At 44.3% G+C, this 24495-nt stretch overlaps 1 protein-coding gene across 1 annotated transcript in view; it reads left to right on the forward strand.

The window, feature by feature from the left end:
- ENPP3 (ectonucleotide pyrophosphatase/phosphodiesterase 3) overlaps nucleotides 1-24495 on the forward strand; it is a 178948-nt gene that overhangs the window by 52755 nt on the left and 101698 nt on the right. The window contains exons 9-11 of the mRNA XM_056563313.1: nucleotides 611-720; nucleotides 2243-2308; nucleotides 9960-10032. Coding sequence (XP_056419288.1) covers nucleotides 611-720; nucleotides 2243-2308; nucleotides 9960-10032 — 249 coding nt within the window. The remainder of the gene's footprint in view (nucleotides 1-610; nucleotides 721-2242; nucleotides 2309-9959; nucleotides 10033-24495) is intronic.

Here is a 24495-nt window from a genome sequence, read left to right on the forward strand (position 1 = left end):
AGATATCTAGCAAACAGAGCAAGTACGTGCACTCACCGCTCAGTGGAGGCCATTGTGTAGAAGTCCGGTAACGGGAAGCTGGATCACAGCATCAGCGCAGGTAGAATGGCGCTCGGAGGCTACGCCAGCAGTTTTGCACGTACATGCGTGCTTCTTCCTGCCTCAAGTGCGTGAGGCCAGAAGAAACACGCACTTACGTGCGAAACTGCCGGCATAGCCTCCGAGCGCCATTCTACCTGCGCTGATGCTGTGATTCAGCTTCCCGTTACCGGACTTCTACACACAACGTCTCCACTGAGCGGTGAGTGCACGTACGTGCTCTGTTGTTTGCTACTATTGATACTTCATACTTTGTGTACGTGCAACCCACAGGAGACATAGAGTTGGTTTGCTGAGGCCGTGCTGACATCCAGGACAAACATTCCCACAGAGAATGCATAGAGGGGGCATGTCAATTCCGCTCTGTGCTCAGGGAGATTCAGGTGCTGTTCTAGAGATCACTAGGGGTCTCAATGGACAGACACTTATCCCACATCCACAAACCATTGATAAGAGAAAGTTTCTTCTTTGACATGAGAAATATAATTTTTTTGTTTATATTTCATTACAGGTATGGTTGACAGCTATGTACCAAGGATTAAAGGCAGGTACATTTTTTTGGCCTGGATCAGATGTTGCAGTTAATGGTACTTACCCTACTTACTATAAACTGTATAATGGGTGAGTATGCCCAACATACATTTTGGTTGTAGACTGTTACCTATTGTAAGAGGGGTACATTATTGGGAGTCATAATGCTATGATTTCCATATTTGCTGTATAAAAGCCTCCTAGACACCTATGCATTTAAAGTGGAACTCCGGTGGAAAAATAATGTTTTCAAATCAACTGGTGCCAGAAAGTTAAACAGATTTGTAAATTACTTATATTTAAAAATCTTAACCCTTCTAGTACTTATGAGCTGCTGTATACTACAGATATACTACAGAGAAATTTGTGAAGTTCTTTCCAGTCTGACCACAGTGCTCTCTGCTGACACCTCTGTCCTTGTCAGGAACTGTCCAGAGCAGGAGAGGTTTGCTATGGGGATTTGCTCCTACTCTGAACAGTTCCTGACACAGAGGTGTCAGCAGAGAGCACTATTGTCAGACTGAAAAGAACTACACAACTTCCTCTGTAGTATACAGCAGCTGATAAGTGCTGGAAGGCTTCAGATTTTGAAATAGAAGTAATTTACAAATCTGTTTAACTTTCTGGCACCAATGGATTTGAAAACATTTGTTTTCCACTTGTTTCCACCGGAGTTTAAACTCTTAGTTTTCATAACTTGCAATTATACTGCATGAAAACTCATTGCTATAAATTGAATTTAGGCTAAAGTCACACTGCATATGGGAAGTCTGTTATATAACAGTGGAGGAACCGGCTACTACCAGCTGCTAATGTGGACAATGGAGCTGCTTATAGTGCCAGGCGTGGTGCTCTGTTTTAAATACAGTATACGGTCCATAGGTGGGGAGGAAAGGAGGGAGGAAAACAAGGGATAAGTGACTCCAAATGTAGTGCACAAAAATATATAGTATCAAACAAAACATTATAATGAAAAAAATAGATATGAAATATAGAAAAAGATTCTGTCTCTTCTCTATCCGATGCAGGAATGGAGAGATAAGGCACACTTTTTCTTCTCGCAACTTTTCCTTATCTCTCCATTCCTGCATCGGATAGAGAAGAAACAGAATCTTTTTCTCTATTTCTTTCTTATTTGCCAGTTGTTTTTCATTATAATATTGCTTTGTTTGATACTATATATTTTTGTGCACTAGATTTGGAGTCACTTATTCCTTGTTTTTCTCCCTCCTTTCCTAAATCCCCCCCTCTCCCTCCTCCCCCCTATAGTACTTTTAATGAAACAGAAAGAATATTGGCAGATTATCAATGCAAATACAGACACATTATCCCAATTATGTAACCTTCCTGACATTTTAGAAATGAGGAGATAAACCACTCTGACATATGCAAATAATTATTTACATTGGGTGAGTTCTCTGTTCTTTATTGCCAAGGACTGTGCCAGCTATACCTCTCATGTTTGGAAACCTTAGGCTTAATAATGCCATTTGAAAGCAAGAATGTCACAAATTGTAATACTACTTGTTAACTAAAAAGTAACCTGCACCTAACCTAAAAATATCCAGAAAAATTTAGTCCAGAAAAATAATGGTTCCATTTTTCATCTAAGGTCTGTTGCATATGAAGAAAGAATTCAAACCATTCTGCAGTGGTTGGACCTTCCAAAAGATAAAAGGTATCACTATTTCTGCAATGGGGGCGGGAATACTGGGGTGGATAAACTGTTGCAAATGCAGCAGATTTCTGATGCCAGAAACAGGCATACTGTATGTGTGTTGCACCAAATCTATTGTGTATTATAGACAATTTTTAGATCCTTTTGTGCCATGTCTATCAAGAGGGCTTGGCTTAGCGGAAAGAGCATATGGCTTTCTAAAAAGGGTGTGGCTTCAGTGTGACTACAGGCACTAAAAAAGCACTAGACTTCAGGTACACATTTTTAAACCAACAAATAGCTTATCTAAACTTATTCTAGACAGTCTACAGATGTGTCAGATTTATCAAATGGCATGCACCGCATTGATAAACCTAGTGCATTTGTAGACTGTCTAAGTGTGGTGGCCCAGTACGGGAAGTGTTACCCGGTGCTCCTGCTGTCCTGTCAGGCAGCCTCCTTCTGTGTCCCCAAGGCCCCCTGCACTTGTTTCCCCACTGTAAATATGTTTTACCATGTAAAGTATTATAAAAGGTAATGTTGCTTTAAGAGTTATACCATGTGATATGTCATGTGATTGTTACCCAGGAGATTAAGATTTTTTAATGGAAGTAATTTACAAATCTGTTTAACTTTCTGGCACCAGTTGATTTAGAAAAAAAGTTTTCCACCGGAGTACCCCTTTAATGCCATTTGCCCCTAGGGTAACAACATCTGCCCTCATCACCCCCCCCCCCCCCCACACACAATTTTTGGCATCACGAACAGGATACGGGTGTGCGCCTTATGCCACAAGTCCTCCCCCATAGTCTGAACTGTGTTTAATATTGTCTGCAAACACCGCATGCCAATGCGATTTGAGTCAGCACCAAAAAAGTGTATGGGAGTTTGCAAGTGAAAAGTGTTTTACTCGTGGTGCTTGTGAAACAGAGAGGGAGGTGAAGAAAAGACTGTTATTTGCCATCATGGATTGTAGAGAGTTGGTACCTGAAAGGGTTAATTGGGTTCGATGTTTCCCCTGCATGCGAGCGGTCGCAGCTCCGCCCCGTCTGTCCCCAGCGGTGATGCCTCTCCAGCGCACTGAGGAGGAACCAAAGAGCTTCCCTGTGTTGCACAGGAGAAGACTTTGCTGACCAGACTAAAACAGGAAGTTCCCTGGGCGCAGCCATATTGGCAGTTCCGGCGGCTGTGTCCGACTCCGCTGTCTTCTATCAAACACCCGCTGCAGCGCAGACTCTGCAATCACCAAAGCTCACCAGTATCAAGTTTCCGGTGCCGGTAACATTATCAACCCACTAGTGTACGCAAGTCTGGTCGCAAGACAAATTACTACCGGGTACCTGTAAAATAGAGGGGGATCATTCATTATAGTACTCCCACTAGCCGAGTCTAAGCCACTGCAACACTTCAGCAATTATCTTAAAGGGGGAAGAACCTTATTCTTCTTAAAGCGACAGCAAACTCAAAATTCAACCAGATGTCAGAACCCAGCTCTCCAGATCAACAAGGTGACAGTGCCCCTCCATCTCCAGCAGCGGGATCATCACCTGCCCCAGAGGCCGGAATGTTGCCAGTCATGCCTGTAGTCCACATCTACAACCCTGGTGTTCCAGCATCTGCATCGGTATTCATGGGGAACACTGTCCTCCCTACCTACAATGGAGACCCCTTCACCCTGAGGGATTTCCAAGAAAGGATCCAGAGTCTGTTTGACTTTTACTCTTTCCCTTCTAATCAACAGGTGCAATTGCTCACAGGACAACTACATGGACCATTGTTAGAGGAAGTCCGCACTTGGCCAGCCTTCGAGAAGGCAACTGTAGAGCAGATCTTTGAAGGACTGTACCAGGTATTTGAGTCCCATTCTCCATCAGAGGTTTGTCTCCGGCTATATGAAAGGCTACAGAAGCCAGGTGAAACCTTGAGAGCATATGCCATAGCCCTACAGAATGTCCTGGAGACTGTTCAAAAATTTGATAGATGAACATTATGAAAAACTGTTTTGTTTAAATAGTAGATGCCTTGCATGCCTCTCTTCCCCATATGTCCCCTTCAGGCCAGCGGGCTGCGCAGCACCACTTGAAAGTTCTACAAGAGGAGCGGAAGTTTGCCAACAAGCAAGAGGAAATCTGCAGAGTTCGAGCACAAGGCATCCAGTCGGTGACCTTGCAACCCAACACAGAGACTATCATCTGGTGTTGTGCACGTCCCGGAGTCAATAATAGAGACTATCAAGCACTGCTGGAGCCTCTGTAACGAACAAGAGTTCCAGTCTGTTAGTCAACCTGTCTGATGCTGCTACTGTGTTACCCAAATACACCCAGTAGCCCAGTTGTATCTCATAGAGTCAAAGGACATTGTAACAGAAGGTATGGTGGCCCGACAGCAGGCAGCCCAAGTGGCTGAATGATCCAGTACGAGTCCTCCCAAGCCCTGGTGGGCACAACTCCAAGTTGGAGATAACACTATCCTGAGGGACCAAGTCAAGGGAGTCATCAATGTCGCCAAAAGGTACCATGAAGCTTTTAGCAAACACCCCATAGATTTCGGGCATACGTCCATGATCCAGCACCGAATCCTCACAGGCGTCAGCCCACCTATCAAGGCAAAACACCGCCCGGTTGTGCCAGGCATGTATCAAGAAGATGCTGGCCGTCATGAAAAAGGCAGACACTTGTCCTGGTCAAGAAAACAGACGGAACCATCCGCTTCTGTGACTACTACAGGAAACTGAACAATGTCACACATAAGGACGCTTATCCTCTGCCAAGGATCGAGGAGTAGCTCACAGCCCTCGGGTCTGCTGCTTACTTCTCTATCCTGGACTTAACCAGTGGATATTGGTGGGACTGTTCGAGTTTAAAAGTATGCCGTTTGGGCTATGTAATGCCCCTGCTATGTTTCAGCCTTTGATGGAAAGGTGCCTGGGTCATCTGAATTTTCAAAGTTTCCTATTATACCTGGACAATGTCATTGGCTCTCATTTACTAAAAAACAACGGACTCTTTTTCTTGGTTATTGCACCTAAATTTTAGTCGCAACGTCTGTGCGACTATTTATGCGACCAAATTTTAGTCGTACAACCGACACTTTAGAAAACATTCGGAGTGTTTTTTTTTACTCTGAAATGGGCGTGTTTTATGCAAAAATGGGCGTTTTACCGACAAAAAAACAAAAAATACTCGGAGTACTTCCAAAATCACTCGAAAAAATTTGTGAGTTTGTCTCACACAATAACCGACAGCCAAGAGGCCGAGTGAAATTTAAAAAATGGAGTGATTTCTAACAAGGGACTGTTTGCCTTTGTGTTTTTTGTGAAAGTAACGTTTTATAACCTGAAAACATTTTGTACAGTTCAAAACTTTTATGAATATAAAATATTGAATGCTTTTGTGATAGTTAATGTTTATATTTTTTTTTTCTTTTTAACACATTTGCAATATTAGGTTTTAATCAATTTAACACCCAAGCTGATAAACAAGGATAATTGTTTTAATGTTTGAAAAATTATAACACATGAATACTTTTAATTCATGAAAACATTTTTAAACAAACAAGTCTAAACCATTTTGACTCACACAACTAATTTCTTTAGCTCGGAGTTTGTGCGACACAATTGACTAGTGCGACACAAAAAAACGTACGACACAAAAATAATCGATATGTGCGACAGAATAGTAAATAAGCTTGAAAAAAAAAGACGAGTGATATTGAAATCACTCCAGAATAAACACTCCACTCAGTAAATCAGGGCCATTGTGTATTCCAAGTCCTACCAGGAACACCTCAGTCATCTGTCAGACGTCTTCCAAGTCCTGATCAAGCATGGGCTGAATATCAGGCTGTCAAAGTGTCACTTGCTCAAACCTCAGGTACACTACCTGGGTCATATTGTCAGTGCCGAGGGAGTCCAGCCCAATGCTGAAAAGGTGGAAGTTGTCAAGAACTGACCTACCCCACACATGGTGAAAGATTTCCTGGGATTTGCTGGCTACCACCCCCTGCTTCATTGCCCACTTCGCCCAGATTGCATAACCCCTCACTGCTCTCTTATGGGGTACGGCAAAGGAGAACTACAATGGGAAATTACCTGTTGAAAGGGCCGAAGAGCAAGAGACAGCGTTCCGAGCTCTCAAACGTCTGCTGACAGAACCACTCATCCCGGCATACCCAGACTACAGTCAGCCATTCCGGTTATATACCGATGCCAGTTTCAAAGGTCTGGGAGCTGTCCTTTCCCAAGTCCATGAACGGCAAAAGCGAGAAGAATGATGCCAATTACAGCTCATTCAGGTTAGAACTTCTTGCCCCTGTATTGGCCATGACCAAAAAGTTCAAAGATTACTTGGCTGCCATGCCATTTACTGTCTACATGGATAATAACCCGTTTTCCCACCTGAACACTGCCAAGTTGGGTGCCATCGAACAACGTTGGGCTTCAAGATGAGCCAACTACAGTTTCACCATCAAGTACAGAAGCGGCAAGTCGAATGTCAATGCCTATGTACTGTCTCGGATAACCCCCGGTGAAGAACCACCTGTCGAAGCCTTGTGGGAGGACTTGGAAATGCCCCATTTTTTCAATGGTTAGTAAATCTGTTGGACTACCTTCTGGCAAAAAAGGAAGAAACCCGTCTACGCCGGGCCCAGTGTGTTTATGAGCCGAAACATCTGTGGCGACAGAGGAAGCGACTGTTTGTGCACAAAGGGCTGTTGTGATGAAATTCTTTGGATCGGGTTTCTGGTGAGTGACTTCCTCAGATTCTGGTTCCCCGAAGACGCGGCGATGGTCCTCAACACATACCATGATCAGTCGGGACACTTTGGAGTCCACAAGGCTGAAGCTACTGTCAGGCAAAGATTCCATTGGATCGGAAGATTCCATTGTCTCCTACCCAGTTTGGGTACACTTATGCTCTCACCATGGTGGATCACAACTCTAAATGGGTTGTCGTTGTCCCCGTCAAAAATCTTACAGCCAAGACAGCGGCCCAGATGTTCTAATCCAATTGGGTGCAAACCCTTGGGTGTTCGGAGTCTGTCCTAACGGACTGGGGAACGGCCTTCGAGGCCCAACTCTTCCAAGAGCTGTGTCAATTCTATGCCTGCAAGAAACTCTGGACAACTGCTTATCACCCCCAGGGGAACGGGCTCTGTGAGCGCATCAACCTAGTCCTTATCCACATGTTGCAAGCCCACTCTGTGTCAAGACAAGAAGTGTGGCCCCAACAGCTGCCCAAACTATTGGCGATTTATAATAACACAGTCCACTGTTCTACGGGGTTCACCCCTTTCTACTTGATGATAGTGCGCCATGGATAACTGCCTAAAGACCGAACATTTGAGCTCCAAGCCCTGTTCAACAACTCTCTGCAAGCCTCCCTGGAGTGGGTCTCTGAACACCAGAGAAGCATCCAAGAGGCCAAAGAAATTGTCAGCAAGAAGATGGGCGAGGCTCAGCAGAGACAATATGAGTATTATAACCATCATGCTTGTGCCAAACCACTTCAGTTGGGCGATAAAGTCTTGGCTGCGGAAGATTCCAAGGACCCACAGGTAAGACTCTATCTGGGAGACAGAACCTTACATGGTGATTGCCATACCCTATCCGGACTTTGATGTATACGAAGTACAAAAGTCTGGGTATGAGCCAGAAGTTGTTCACCAAATCCGAATCAAGTTATGTCTAAAAGAAGATCTACCAGTGCTCCCAGCACCACCTCCTCCAGCTATAAGACCTGTGAGAGAATATGTCCCAGGCGAGGGAATCCACCCATCCATGGATTTCCCCATGTTTTCTTCAACTCAGCCTGCGAACTTCTGTGTCTCACCAACCTTGGGGCCGGTTCAACCAACATTAGTCTCCACACCAGTCACAGTCTTTTCACCATTGGCTCTGGCCTATACGCCAGTCTCTAGAGTACCAACTCAATCTCCAGCCTCTCCAGTGCAGATGCCAGCAACTCTGGGTCCCGCCAGCTCTGGACCAATAACTGCTCTTGAATTCGTCGAGGAAGAGTTTGCTGCAGCTTCAGAGGCTCCAAGGGCTCCCTAAGATGCAAGAGTTCCAGATTCTCCCGAAGTAGTGTTGCTTAGGTGCCTACGGTCGACACAATGACAAATTCCTACTAGGTACAAAGATTAAGTCGTAATGTAAAGTTATGTACCACACATAGTCAGTTCACATATGGTAAAAGTAGTCCAAACATATGCAAATAGGTAAGATAGGACTGTAACATTATTTGTCGTCCCAGTCCACAAGTTATAAATATATACAGTTATGTGTTTAATGTTTTCCCTCCTGTCCACATGTACAGGGTACTCTAATGGCCAGAGGGTTCACCTGATATCCAGATAATGCACGTAGAGCGACAGAATTGATAAATGTAAAGGTAACACTGTTGTATAGTGTAGCAAGGTATATTGAGTTCTGGGAAGAAGAGTTGAGAACCGAGGGGCCCCAGCAGCCAAGTCATTGGGTAGATAGTCTCCGGAAGCCTGATTAGTGAATCTATGTATATTGATATGTATATTGTTGTCTTGTGTGTCTTTAGAAAGCAGTTACACAGTCAAATTAAACTATATGTTTAAAGAGCATGTATGGATATTCACCATGCCACATGGACTCATCCTTATCTTGTTTCGTAATCCAGACCTGAGAAGGACATTGTGCATAAATGCCCCAGGAACTGTCACTAGGCCTCAGTGGCCATTTCAGTCCTCTGCTCTCCAGGACTGGGCGTCAAGGACGACTTTAATTAAGAGGGGGAGTTTATGGTGGCCCAGTACGGGAGGTGCTACCCCATGCTCCTTCTGTCCTGTCTGGCAGCCTCCTTCAGTGTCCCCAAGGCCCCCTGCACTTTTTTCCCCATTGTAAATATGTTTTACCATGTAAAGTGTTATAAAATGTAATGTTGCTTTAAGAGTTATACCATGTGATATGTCATGTGATTGTTACGCAGAAGGTACTAGTGGCCAGGTGATCCCAAGAGTGACCTATGGGCTCCCTGCTAGTCTCCCCTATATAAGCCCTGGGTGGAACTAGCTTCTCTCTCTTGGAGCTTAGAGCTCTTGCTTCCTGCTGAAGTCCAGTGCAGTCGTGCCTAGTGTGTGTGTCCAGAGTGTTGGAGGTCTCAAAGTCATGTCCTGCAGCCACCATCAATTCAAGTAAGCTAAAGTCACAGCTTTATGAGTGAAGTCAAGTCAGTCCCTGTCGTCTGTCAAGTCAGCGTGGTCTACATTCCATTGTCCAGTCCTACTACAAGTCCCTGCAAGCCCATAAGGTCTTTGCTTCACTGGTCACCTCCTTGGGCCCTGGCTGAACTGTATAGACTTTGCCAACTTGCTTCCCTCAATAACGCTACCGTTGTCCGTAACTTGGCGTTGGAGTCTTTATTGCCCCTGTGCCTAGCCCAGGATCCTACCTTCGGGGGGTTTTAGGATAAACCACGCCCTGGCATCACAAATACAAGGGGTTAATACCCTCTGCCCCTAGGGTAACAACATCTTCCCTCATCACACTCCGCTACCACATAAGTTTATATAAGAATTACACATGTGAACTGAATAGAAGTTAGACTCAAGTATAAAAAAATAGTACATCTGCTCCAATGTGTGCTATACTTTCAAACTATAGTATGTTACATTGTAACATCTTCACTGTGTTTTATAGACCAGATTTTTACACACTGTACATTGAAGAACCAGACTCTTCAGGGCATACATATGGTCCAGTAAGTGGTGGGGTAAGTAGCTTTTTATTTTATTATCAAAACATAAATGTATTCAATATAGCACCAACATTAAAGGGGTACTCCGCCCCTAGACATCTTATTCCCTATCCCTATTCCCTAGACTTGCATTAAGGGGATGGGCCGTGATGTCATGAGGGGCGGAGCCATGACGTCACGCTGCTCCGGCCCCTGTATCGCCCGTCATTACGCACAGAGCGAACTCGCTCTGTGCAGTAATGATGGCGGGGTGCCGCAGCGGTGATCCCCGTGGTCCCCATCAGCGGGACTGCGGCGATCTAACATCTTATCCCCTATCCTTTGGATAGGGGATAAGATGCCAGGGGCGGAGTACCCCTTTAAGCAGCGCTGTACAAAGATTGCCCCACATCTGTCTCTGTTCCCAGTGGGGCTCATAATCTAATTTTCTAATTGCAAACATACCAGGGCCATTTTATAGGAAGCAGTAAACATATTACTATATTCTTGGAGTGTTGGAGTAGTGGTGTAGAATCTACAGTATTGCTGCCAGTATGCAATTCAAATTCAGGACTCCTGTGGTTATAAATAACAGAACCATTATACCTCTAATTACTGTTTGCACTGCAAAATGTGTACCATGCAGTCAAAGTAGTATAGAGTTATATGGCAAAAACAAAGCAATGAGACACAGAATTTGCAATTACAGCAATTGACTGTACCAAAGTTTAGGTGAGTCATGCCAGAGACTAGTGACAAGTGATTACTGCTTGATAACTGTTCATGGGTATATTTTCATAAAGTTACATGGTTACAACTATAAAGTTACATGGTTACATAAGGTTGAAAAAGACAAGTCCATCATGTTTTACCTTTATCTTTATTGTGCCCCTACTGTGTTGATCCAGAAGAAAACAAAAAACCCTTATTGTAACGCCCCAATGGGTGTGGACCCGCTGTGCCACTTACCAGTTTGGCTTTGGGCCAAACTCGTGAGCGGAGTCTAAGTATCTCCCTGGTCGTAACCCTTTATCCCGCTCCGTGTGCGGAAGCTGGTCTTAGCTGTAGGGAGATACCAGGTTGCTACACAAGAGTGGTCCCGGTGAAGAGGTAGCTGGCCAAAGTAGGCCAGAGAATCCTTAAAGGAAAGGATCTGTGTTTGCAGGCGGGTGGAGCTGGCTGAGGCTGGGTGGAGTAGCACAGCAGAAGGGCCAGTAGAAGCTGACCAGGCAGATGGTGTAGCAGAGCTGGAGCAGGGAATAGCAAAGCTGAGTAGCACAGGTGCTGGTGGTGGTTTAGCTCAATAGCAGGCAAAGGCATAGTTCAGCAGTTAGAGGTCTGTACCAGGAGAGACAGGAAAGTACCAGGGGTCAGGCGAGAGACGGAGTTGCAAAACAGGCAGAAGTCTGGAACACAGAGTCAGCTGATAAGCAGCAGGACCTTCGTTATGGAAAACCACAATATTGCTCAGGCACGGAAGACAGGGTGGAGTGTCCTTAAATAGGTACTGCTGAACAGAGATTGCAGAGGGAGTGAACTCAGAGGTGGGCACAAACCCTTAAGGAGACAGGCTTCGTGCAGCCCCTACTAGGTGCACCAGAGACCGATGCTGAATGAGTCCGTGCGGGAGCCACATTTCGAAGTCTGCAATGAGGAGGGAGAGCTGTTCGAGTTGTTCGGCCAAGGTAGACAGAAGTAGATGGTACACGATGGCATTCGCCAACCTCCGTTGTTACATTTATGAGGTGATGCCAATTACCCCATACCAAAGGAAGAAAAATTCCTTACCGACTACAAATATGGATGTCAGAATAAATTCCTGGATACACATTCTGTCACTATTGATGTAGTATCCATAACCTGTAATGTTATTACTCTCCACAAACACGTCCAGGCCTTTTTTGAACTCTTTTATTGAGTTCACCATTACCACTTCTTCTGGCAGAGAGTTGCATAGTCTAACTGCTCTTACAGTAAAGAACCCCCGTCTGTGCTGGTGTAGAAACCTTCCTTCTTCTAGACATAGAGGAAGCTCCCTTGTTATAGATAAAGTCCTGGATACAAATATATCTTGGGAGAGATCTCTGTACTGCCCCCTGATAAATTTATACCAGGGACGTACCTAGAGCTTTAGCACTCAGGGCGGACCCTTTGTTTGGCACCCCCCCTTAATTACTCCTCCTCCATTCCCCCCCTCTAATGGTAACTATATACCACCACACAATAACTGGATAATACCGCCATATTGTACTGAATAAAGCCAGTATACTATACAGAATCTGTACACAATATAAGTGATTATATACAGGACCATATGGCGGTAGGTATTGTGCTGTCCCAGTACCGTTTTGCATACCGTACCTAGTGTGGTGGTCCCCAAAGTCAGAGTAACTAGGCTCAGGTAGGGTCCCCCAGGTGGGACAGCCCCTAGTCGCCTCTTCTCTACTCTAATTCTACAGTCTTAATATATGTATATATTAAATAATAACATATATTTAATATAATGTATAGTACTTACCTTGTTTAGCGTCGCAGGACCTTCGGTCATGTGACCATGTTAATATCCTCTATGGTTTGTTGGAGGACCTTTGGAGGTCCTTGGGTCACGTGTTACCCATAATCCTTTGTAATGGTGATTGACACAAGTATGGACCAATTAGCACTAGTCCAGCCTCTGCCCATATAAGGGAGCTGTAGCCAATTATCGCTCTCTTGAGTTGCTGCTCTCGTGGATGCCGGACTAGCAGGACGGATCTGCGCAACTTGCAAACACACGGCCTCAGCGGAACTTAAACCGTGAGTTCTAAACTACCCCCGCTAAAACTAGCGTGACTACTGGAGCGCAACTAAATCCCCTAAATCCAGTGGAACAGCGCATATTATCCTAAAGATTCTAAATTGCTAAAATCCCAACCTTTGTCAATCTCCAAAGAAAGCTTGCATGTATAGCAACTGTTCCGGTTATGAAGCATACATAAAATCTTCAGTAAAAGTTACAACTGTTTCAGGAAAAAATCCGGTTGTGGACATTCTATTATTATCTACCTCCCTATCGCTCTTGGGAAGGGTGGCGGTAGGACAAGCATTACAGAGGAGATCGCACCCTGGTGTCACGAATAGCAAGGGTTAACAAGCACCCTTTAGTCACCGCACAGCTACACTCCCCATACCCTACTCCCCCAGGCTATCAGAGTATCAGCTGTACACAGGATGTGTATACCATATAAGTGATTACAGTTACATTTTGGGACTCACAATTACGTATTTTCTGATCAACAGCATCCTCTTTCCTTTTCTTCTCCGTCCGGATAAGACCGTTATATGTGGATCTCTTAACATCTGCAGGACAAACATGTCAGACTCTTTAATTTGTTCAGTGTCCTTCTCTACACAATCTTTCTATCTATAGGCCCACAAACTGTAATAATGTCCTCCTTGGTGTCCTGCACAGTAAAAGGGCAGGTAGGTAGGTAGCCAGGTAAATAGGTGGATCAGGAAGCCAGATATGTAGGTAGGTGACAAGCCAGTTAGGTAGAGGGCTAGCTAGGTAGTTAGGCAGCCATGTATGAAGGCCACTGTGTCCTGGAATAAACACAAGGCAGAGCTTCCTATGGCGTAATAACGTTTGCGTAGGGGTCACAATAGCAATTTGTAGTACAGGTTTGCTCACGTGGTGGAGTTGTGTGAGACACAACTACTATATGCGCATGGGTAAATGGGTGGTGCTGCTTCCCGGAGTCGGCGTTATGGCATTCACAGCCGATTCATATATGGCATGTAAGACTTGAAAGAGCCGGGTTGTAGCGCAAACCATACGGACGTCTGCTGGTTAGGTGCAAAGTTTCTTTATTTAAGCCAGACAACAACGCGTTTTGAGGCAACAGTGCCTCTACATCAGGTAAAAGGCTTGTGTACAGACATTAAGACAATAGGCGAGAAAAATAGGCCACGCCCCCTGGACGGGCGGAAAATACATAATTAAAGGGGAAGTGGAAGATGGAATAAAATACAATGAACTAAAACATGAAAAAGCCTTGCATGAATGTTCTTATGCTTTCAAAACGTGATTGCATACAATTATATTAAAATTTACTGAGATTTTAAATGAAACGAGCGCTTCTTCAAGTGGTCACACAGGAAGCGAGGCTGTAGCTGTCAGATGCGCTATGCGCATCAGCCCGATGGCACTATGAGCTATATGCGCATGCGCGAGTGTCCGTGCAGAGAACGGAGCTATTGTATACATCGTGGCTGTGCGCATCAGCCCGATGTCAGCAGGAACTTGGTGCGCATGCGTCTGGAAAGCGTGTAGAGAACAGGGCTGCTGAGGACGTCTTGGTTGTGCGCATCAGCGAAAAATACTAGTGATGATTGCTGGGCATAGATATAGAGGCACATTGGTGTAGAAGCACATATGAATAGGTGCAGTGCATATGTATAAAGATAGTAAATAGGAAGATGCGGGGCCATGTGAAGGGGAGAGAGAAGGGGTGGGCACGGATTAATGTAGATATACATATTGATGGGATGGAAGAAGATGCTTGTGGAGACTGGTAAATATACGTCCTGCGCCGGCTCCCGCGATATGAAGCGGGATCGCGCCGCGATCCCGCATCATATCGCGTCGGTCCCGGCGCTCATCAACGGCCGGGACCCGCGGCTAATACCACACATCGCCGATCGCGGCGATGTGTGGTATTAACCTTTTAGAAGCGGCGGTCAAAGCTGACCGCCGCTTCTAAAGCGAAAGATGTGTAAATGATCAGTGTGTGCAGTGTTATAGGTCCCTATGGGACCTATAACACTGCAAAAAAAAAGTAAAAAAAAAAGTGTTAATAAAGGTCATTTAACCCCTTCCCTAATAAAAGTTTGAATCACCCCCCTTTTCCCATAAAAAAATAAAACAGTGTAAAAAAAATAAATAAATAAACATATGTGGTATCGCCTCGTGCATAAATATCCGAACTATAAAATCATTAATTATTAATTATATCATTAATTAAACCACACGGTCAAAAAAGCGTATTTTGGTCACTTTTTATACCATTAAAAAATGAATAAAAAGTGATCAAAAAGTCCAATCAAAACAAAAATCATACCGATAGAAACTTCAGATCATGGCGCAAAAAATGAGTCCTCATACCGCCCTGTACGTGGAAAAATAAAAAAGTTATAGGGGTCAGAAGATGACATTTTTAAATGTATAAATTTTCCTGCATGTAGTTATGATTTTTTCCAGAAGTGCGACAAAATCAAACCTATATAAATAGGGTATCATTTTAACCGTATGGACCTACAGAATAATGATAAGGTGTCATTTTTACCAAAATATGCACTGTGTAGAAACGGAAGCCCTCAAAAGTTACAAAATGGCATTTTTTCTTCGATTTTGTCGCACAATGATTTTTTTTTCCGTTTCACCATGCATTTTTGGGTAAAATGACTAATGTCACTGCAAAGTAGAATTGGCGATGCAAAAATAACCCATAATATGGATTTTTAGGTGGAAAATTGAAAGGGTTATGATTTTTAAAAGATAAGGAGGAAAAAACGAAAGTGCAAAAACGGAAAAACCCTGAGTCCTTAAGGGGTTAAGTAGTACTGATATGGTGTGTTAAGTGACTGATATTATTTCACAGTCAAAAATTGTTTTTTTTTTTTTTTTTAAATGTACACTACTATTACACCATATATGAGTAGCCCTGGCAGGCCCTGAAACCCACTTGTGTGATGGAAAGTCACTGATATTATTTCACAGTCAAAAAATTTATTATTTTTTTTTTAAATGTACACTACTGTTACACCATATATGAGTAGCACTGGTGTAACACTGTGCCCTGGCAGGCCTAGAAACGCACTTGTGTGATGGAAAGTGACTGATATTATTTCAAAGTCCAAAAAGTTTTTTTTTGTTTTTTTAAATGTACACTACTGTTACACCATATATGAGTTGCACTGGTGTAACACTGTGCCCTTGTAGGCCCTGAAATGAAATTGTGGGATGGAAACTGACTGTTATTTCACAGTCAAAAAAGTGTTTTTGAAAAAAAAAATGCAGACTGATGTTTGAGCCGTAAAAAGGGCTTTTTTTTTGGGTGCGGTCCTTACAGCAGAGATCAGATGAGTCTTTCAGGACTTTTGTGGACACTGAATACTGTAGTTGCTTGAAAGAAAAAAAGTTTTCCACCGGAGTACCCCTTTTAACCAGTGGTTCCCAACCAGGGTGCCTCCAGCTGTTGCAAAACACACGGGTGAAAGAAACTGACTGCTATATTACTGCTATATTGCAAGATATTGTGACAGCAGATATGAGTGGTGCCACTAGGCAAGTGGGCACAATATACCCTGTGAGCGAGCCTGCCACAAACGCTGCCAGGCAGGCAAATTCAATTAGAGTACATAGGGGGAAAACAAAAATAATGCAGACTGATGTTTGAGCCCTAAAACTGGCTTTTTTGGGTGCTATCCTTACAGCAGAGATCAGATTAGTGCTTCAGGAGTGGAGTGGACCCTGAATAAACCACCTAACTATCACTTTCCCTATTATATCAGGAGCAGGTTCACTGGCCCTCCTCCTTCTAACCATGCAACTTCAGAATTAAGCTAAAATGGAGTCTGTGAGAGAGGTGGGAGGGTCTGGAAGGGAGGGTCTGCTGCTGATTGGTTGTAATGTGTCTGCCGACTGTGACACACAGGGTCAAAGTTTCTTGCAATGATGACGAATAGGGGGCAGATCGAACATCGCATATGTTCACGCGGCGAACGCGAACAAGCTATGTTCGCAGGGAACCGTTCGCTGGTGAACAATTCGCAACATCTCTATATCCCACCAAGGGGGCGTGACCTATTTTCCCACCAGGGGGCATGGCCTATTTTTGGCACCAAAAATAGTGTATAGAAAGCAAGCTTGTCTTAATGTCTGTATACAAGCCTTTTACCTGATGAAGAGGCACTGCTGCCTCGAAACGCTTTGTCTGGCTTAAAGGAGTACTCTAGTCCAGAGTATTCCTGCTCCGTCCTGCCCGGGCTGCAAAATAAATGAAAATGAATCATCGCTCACCTCCCTGGGTTCCCGCGGAGCGCCACTACAGCTGATCGGTCCTCCGGTCCATCCTCTTCATACTTCCGGGTGTAACGAAGCGTCACATGGCGCTCAGCCTATCCCCGGCCGCCGCGGTGTTCTGCCTCGGCCAGCGATAGGCTGAGCGCCATGTGACGCTTCGTTACACCCGGAAGTATGAAGGAGATGCGCCTGAGGACCGATCAGCTGTAGTGACGCTCCACGGGAACCCAGTGAGGTGAGTGATGATTCATTTTCATTTATTTTGCAGCCCGGGCAGAACGGAGCAGGAATACTCTGCACTAGAGTACTCCTTTAAATAAAGAAACTTTGCACCTAACTAGCAGACGTCCGTGTTGATTGCACTACAACCCGGCTCTTCAAAGTCTTACATGCCATGAAGGCCAGGTATGTAAATAGTTAGGTAGCTGGGTATGTAGGTAGTTAGGTATGTAGTAAGTAGTTAGGCATCCAGGTATAAAGTTAGGTAGCCCCTCCTTCCCTGTGGGAATAGGCAGCAGAGTTAACCCCTCCCTTCCCTGTATGTATAGGCAGCAGAGTTAACCCCCTTCCCAATAGGTATAGGAACAGAGTTAACCCCCCTTTCTCCTTAGGTATAGGCAGCAGAGTTAACCCCCTTCCCAAAAGGTATAGGAACAGAGTTAACCCCCCTTTCTCCTTAGGTATAGGCAGCAGAGTCCCCCCCCCCACCCCCTTTCCCTATAGGTATAGGCAGAGTTAAACCCCCCCATTTCCCATAGGTAAAGGCAAAGTTATCCCCCTCTTCCCCATAGGCATAGGCAGTTACCCCCTCATAGGTATAGGCAGCATTCATCGGCGCATGTACTGCGTGCTGCGTGGGGGCAGAGGTCACGTCTCCTCTGTGTAAGCTGCAGATGCAGCTCAGACAGAGGGGAAGCGTGTATCGCACATACAGGAGAAGGCAGCGCTATTTGTTGGGGATCTGGGACAAGTGTCCCGGATCCTCAGTAACGGCGGCCGCGGGCCATTAACCCGGTCGGGCCCTCGGACGATGTCAGATCGGACCAGCCGGTCAGTTTGCCCTGGCACCCCCCTTGCGAGTGGCACCCGGGGTGACCCCCCCCGGGCCCCCCCCCCTTTGGTACTCCACTGATTTATACATAGTAATTAGGTCACCCCTAAGGTGTTTTTTTTTGTTTTGTTTTTTAAACTAAATAACCCTGTTTTTGATAATCTTTCTGTGTACTGTAGTCCTCCTATTGCCCTTATTACTGTGGTTGCCTGTCTTTGAACCCTCTACAGCTCCACTATATGTTTCTAGTACTCTGGTGCCCAGTACTGTACTGGTCTGACTGGTGGTAGAATTATTCCTTTGTTGTCGATCTATGCCCCTATTGATGCACCCTATGTTCTTTTTGCCTTGGCAGCAGCTGCCTGACACTGGTTGCTTTAGGTAAATTTATTGTTAAAGGGGTATTCCAGCCTCAGACATCTTATCCCCTATCCAAAGTCATACCACTTTACCTAAAACTCCTAAATCCTTATTCATGTCAGTCATCCCAAGTATTTTACTATTTAATGCATATTCCCAGGCCGGATTTTTCCTCCCATGTGCATAGCATAACCTTACATTTATCAGTGTTGAACCTCATCTTCTGCAAAGATTGATGTTTCTGCATTATCTCATTAACCCCTTAAGGACCGGGGGTTTTTCCGTTTTTGCATTTTCGTTTTTTGCTCCTTGCCTTTAAAAAATCATAACTCTTTCAATTTTGCACCTAAAAATCCATATGATGGCTTATTTTTTGCACCACCAATTCTACTTTGTAATGACGTCAGTCATTGTGCCCAAAAATCTACGGTGAAACGGGAAAAAAAATCATTGTGAGACAAAATTGAAAAAAAAAACGCCATTTTGTAACTTTTGGGGGCTTCCGTTTCTACGTAGTACATTTTTCGGTAAAAATGACACCTTACCTTTATTCTGTAGGTCCATATGATTAAAATGATACCCTACTTATACAGGTTTGAATTTGTCGCACTTCTGGAAAAAATCATAACTTCATGCAGAAAAATTTATACGTTTAAAATTGTCATCTTCTGACCCCTATAACTTTTTTATTTTTCCGTGTATGGGGCGGTATGAGGGCTCATTTTTTGCGCCGTGATCTGAAGTATTTAACGGTATCATTTTTGCATTGATAGGACTTATTGATCGCTTTTTATTCATTTTTTCATGATATAAAAAGTGACCAAAAATGCACTATTTTGGACTTTGGAATTTTTTTGCGCGCACGCCATTGACCGAGCGGTTTAATTAACGATATATTTTTATAATTCGGACATTTCCGCACGCGGTGATACCACATATGTTTATTTTTATTTTTATTTACACTGTGTTTTTTCTTTTATGGTAAAAGGGGGGTGATTCAAACTTTTAATAGGGAAGGGGTTAAATGATGTTTATTCACTTTTTTTTTGCACTTTTTTTTTGCAGTGTTATAGGTCCCATAGGGACCTATAACACTGCACACACTGATCTTTTACATTGATCACTGGTTTCTCATAGGAAACTAGTGATCGATGATTCTGCCGCATGACTGCTCATGCCTGGATCTCAGGCACTGAGCAGTCATTCGGCGATCGGACAGCGAGGAGGCAGGTAGGGGCCCTCCCGCTGTCCTGTCAGCTGTTCGGGATGCCGCGATTTCACCGCGGCTATCCCGAACAGCCCACTGAGCTAGCCGGCATGCTTTCGGTTTCACTTTAGACGCGGCGTTCAACTTTGAACGCCGCGTCTAAAGGGTTAATAGCGCGCGGCACAGCAATCAATGCCGCGCGCTATTAGCCACGGGTCCCGGCCGTTGTTAGAGGCCGGGCCCGAACCGCTATGACGCGGGGCCACGCCGTGGCCCCGCGTTATAGATCGGGAGTGGACACATGACGTTCCAGTACGTCATGTGTCCTTAAGGGGTTAAGCACCATAGTCCTTCTCATTATATCGCTGACCTTAGTAGTCCTCTCTATGCATTAGCAGGCATGTAGCAGGGGAATGCAAGTTTAAAGGGGTACTCCAGTGAAAAACTTTTTTTTTTTTTTTTTAATCAACTGGTGCCAGAAAGTTAAACATAGATTTGTAATTTACTTCTATTTCAAAATCTTAATCCTTCCAGTATCAGCAGCTGTATGCTCCAGAGGAAGTTCTTTTCTTTTTGAATTTCTTTTCTGTCTGATCTCAGTGCTCTCTGCTGACACCTCTGTCCATGTCAGGAACTGTTCAGAGCAGGAGCAAATCCCCATAGCATACCTATCCTGCTCTGGACAGTTCCTGACATGGAGAGAGGTGTCAGCAGAGAGCACTGTGGTCAGACAGAGAAGAAATTCCAAGAGAAAAGAAATTCCTGTGGAGCATACAGCAGCTGATAAGTACTGGAAGAATTAAGATTTTTATGTAGAAGTAATTTACAAATCTAGGAATATAGGAAATATGGAGAGGCTCCTGTCTGTCTGACCATCACTAAAGACCTGAGCAACCCAACAAACACCTATACCTAAGGTGTAAAAATGGGGAAAATATGTTAGAAGAAAAAATGGGGCTCAAGATCAGAGATATTTGGTTTAAAATAATAATTCATATTTATTAATATACAATACCTATTTAATTTATTATCATTGTATATTAATAAATATTAATTATTATTTTAAACCAAATATCTCTGACCTTGAGCCCCATTTTTTCTTCTAACATAATTTACAAATCTGTTTAACTTTCTAGCACCAGTTGTTTTAAAAAAAAAATGTTTTTTCCACCGGAGTACCTCTTTAACCTGTTAAGGACCCAGGGCGTACGGGTACGTCCTGACACACTGGTACTTAACCCCTTGAGGACATGTGCCGTAATTGTACGGCGCTGCTAAGAAGTACTTAGCGCTCAGTGCCATACGGCATTTACGGCGCAGTTTTCCTGGATCACCGCGTCTCCGGACATGGTGATCAGAACAGGATGACTGCTGATATCTATCAGCAGCCATCCCGGCATATTGCCCCCCCCCCCCCATGTCGGCGATCGCGGCAAATCGCGCATCAGTTCAGATCTGCAATTTTCAGCTATTTCGGGTCAGTCGGGTCTCTGGTGACCCGGAGAAAAAGGGGACAGCCCCATTCATCCATACCCAGCAAGAGTGAGGTGGCATGGGTGCCGCATCACGGTCATGTGACCAATCACGGACCTGCTGGGCAGTGATCGGGACGGCGATCGGAACAGAGATCGGGGCCGGCGGGGGTCTCCTACCTTGTCCTGGTCCAGTGGGGTCCCCTCAGTATCGGTGGTGGCGACAGGAGCAGCAAGAACGGTCCCTGCGGCAGGATACAGCAGCGGCAGGATACAGCAGGAGGTGAGGCCTGTTCACCTCCTACTGTTGCTTAGCAACAACTCGCAGCATGCATGGGAGTTGTAGTTTTGCAACAGCTGGCGTTCCAGCTAAAACTCCCAGCATGCGCTTTGGTAGTTTGTGCATGCTGTGGGTTGTAGTTTTGCAACAGCTGGAGGCACATTTTTTTCTATGAAAAAGTGTGCATTCACTGTTGCATAACTACAACTCCCAGCATGCACAGACTACCAAAGGGCATGCTGGGAGTTGTAGCAGTGTGCCTCCAGCTGTTGCAAAACTACAACTCTCAGGGTGCCCTTCGACTGTAAATGCATGCTGAGAGACCCATTGGTTGTGAAACCGGGATTGTTACCTAACTTAGTGTTTCGCAACCAGTGTGCCTCCAGCTGTTGCAAAAATACAACTCCCAGCATGCACTGAGAGACTGGACATGCTGGGAGTTGTAGTTTTGCAACAACTGGAGGCACACTGGTTGCAAAACACTGGGTTAAGTAACAAATGCTCAGTGTTTCGCAACCAATGTGCCTCCAGCTGTTGCATAACTACAACTCCCAGCATGTATGGTCTGTCAGTGCATGCTGGGAGTTGTAGTTTTGCAACAGCTGGAGGTTCCCCCCCATGTGAATGTACAGGGTACATTCACACGGGCCGGTTTACAGTACAGCAAGTTTTCTGCTGCAAGTTTGAAATGCGGCAAATTTTCCGCCACAGCTCAAACTCCCAGCTCAAACTCACTCCAAACCCAACCGTGTGAATGTATCCTAAAAATACTACACTACACCTACACAAAATAAAAAGTAAAACACTACATATACACATATATCCCCTACACATCCCCCCCCCCCCCAATAAAAAAGCGTCTTGTATGGCAGTGTTTCCAAAACAGAGCCTCCAGCTGTTGAAAAACAACAACTCCCAGTATTTCTGGACAGCCGTTGACTGTCCAGGCATGCTGGGAGTTTTGCAACAGCTGGAGACACCCTGTTTGGGAAACACTGTTGTGGGGTATTTTTGTGGTGGATTCAAATCCCCAATTCAGGATGCAAATGCACATGGCTCTCTCTAACTTCGGAGCCCTATTGTATTTCAAGGAAACAGTTTAGGGCCACATATGGGGTATCTCCGTACTCGGGAGAAATTGCATTACAACTTTTGGGGGCCTTTTTCTCCTTTTACCCCTTATGAAAAGATAAAGTTGGGGTCTACACCAGCATGTTAGTGTAAAATTTTTTTTATTTTTACACTAACATGCGGGTGTTGACCCATACTTTTAATTTTCACAAACGGTAAAAGGAAAATAGAGACCCCAAAAATGTGTAACGCAATTTCTCCTGAATTCGGAAATACCCCATATGTGGGTATAAAATGTTCTGCAGACGCACAACAAGGCTCAGGAGTGAGAGCGCACCATGTACATTTGAGGTCTAAATTGGTGATTTGCACAGGGGTGGCTGATTTTACAGCGGTTCTGACATAAACGCTAAACAATTAATACCCAGATGTGACCACATTTTGGAAACTACACCCCTCACGGAATGTAAGAAGCGGTATAGTGCGCCTTAACACACAGGTGTTTGACAAATTTTCGTTAAAGTTGGATGTGAAAATGAAAAAAAAAAATGTTTTCACTAAAATGCTGGTGTTACCCTACATTTTTCATTTTCACAAAGGGGGAATAGGAAAAAAATTTTAAAAATTTGTAACCCCATTTCTTATGAGTATATAAATACCCCATATGTGGATGTAAAGTGCTCTGCGGGTGCACTACAATGCTCAGAAGAGAATGAATGCCATTGGGATTTTGGAGAGAGAATTTATCCGAAATTGAAGGACATGTGTGTTTACAAAGCACCTATAGAGCTAGAACAGTGGACCCCCCCCCCCACATGTGACCCCATTTTGGAAACTTCAACCCTCATGTAATGTAATAAGGGGTACAATGAGCATTTACACCCCACAGGCGTCTGACAGATTTTTGGAACAGTGGTACGTGAAAATGAAAAATTACATTTTTAATTTGCACAACCCACTGTTCCAAAGATCTGTCAAACGCCAGTGGGGTGTAAATGTTCACTGCACCCCTTATTAAATTCTGTGAGGGGTGTAGTTTCCAAAATGGGGTCACATGTGGGGGGTCGACTGTTCTAGCACCACGGGGGGCTTTGTAAACGCACATGGCACCCGACTTCTATTCCAACCAAATTCTCTCACCAAACGTCCACATATGGGGTATTTCCATACTCAGAAAAAATGGGGTTACACATTTTGGGAGGCTTTTTCTCCAATAACACCTTGTGAAAATGAAAAATGTGTGAAAATTTTGTGAAAAAAATAAAAAAAAATATTTTCCTGTCCAACTTTAGCGGAAATTTGTCAAACACCTGTGGGGTGTTAAGGCTCATTGTATCCCTTGTTACGTTCCTTAAATGTGTGTAGTTTCCAAAATAGTATGCCATGTGGGTTTTTCTTCACTTCCTAAATGTGACTTGCCCCCCAAAAACCATTTCAACAAAATTTGCTTTCCAAAAGCCAAATTTGACTTCTTCTCTTCTGAGCATTGTAGTCCACCAGCAGTGCACTTTACGTCCACACATGGGGTATTTCCATACTCAGAAGAGATGGGGTTACACATTTTTGGTGGCATTTTCTCCTATAATCCCTTGCAAAAATGTAAAATTTGGGGGAAAACCAGCATTTTAGTGAAAAAAAATTAAAATTAATTTACACATCCGACTTTAACGAAGAGTCATCAAACACCCCTGGGGTTTTAAGGCTCACTGGACCCCTTGTTACGTTCCTTGAGGGGTGTAGTTTCCAAAATAGTATGCCATGTTGTTGTTTTTTTTTTTTTTTCCCGCTGCTCTGGCACCATAGGGGCTTCCTAAATGTGACATGCCCCCCAAAAACCACTTCAGAAAAACTTACTCTCCGAAATCCCATGGTCGCTCCATCTCTTCTGAGCCTTGTAGTGTACCCACAGAGCACTTGACATCCACCTATTAGGTATTTCCTTACTCGAGAGAAATTGGGTTACAAATTTTGTGGGGCTTTTTCTCCTTTTACGCC

The sequence above is a fragment of the Hyla sarda genome, chromosome 3 (genome assembly GCF_029499605.1).
Source record: "Hyla sarda isolate aHylSar1 chromosome 3, aHylSar1.hap1, whole genome shotgun sequence".
Lineage (NCBI taxonomy): Eukaryota > Metazoa > Chordata > Amphibia > Anura > Hylidae > Hyla > Hyla sarda.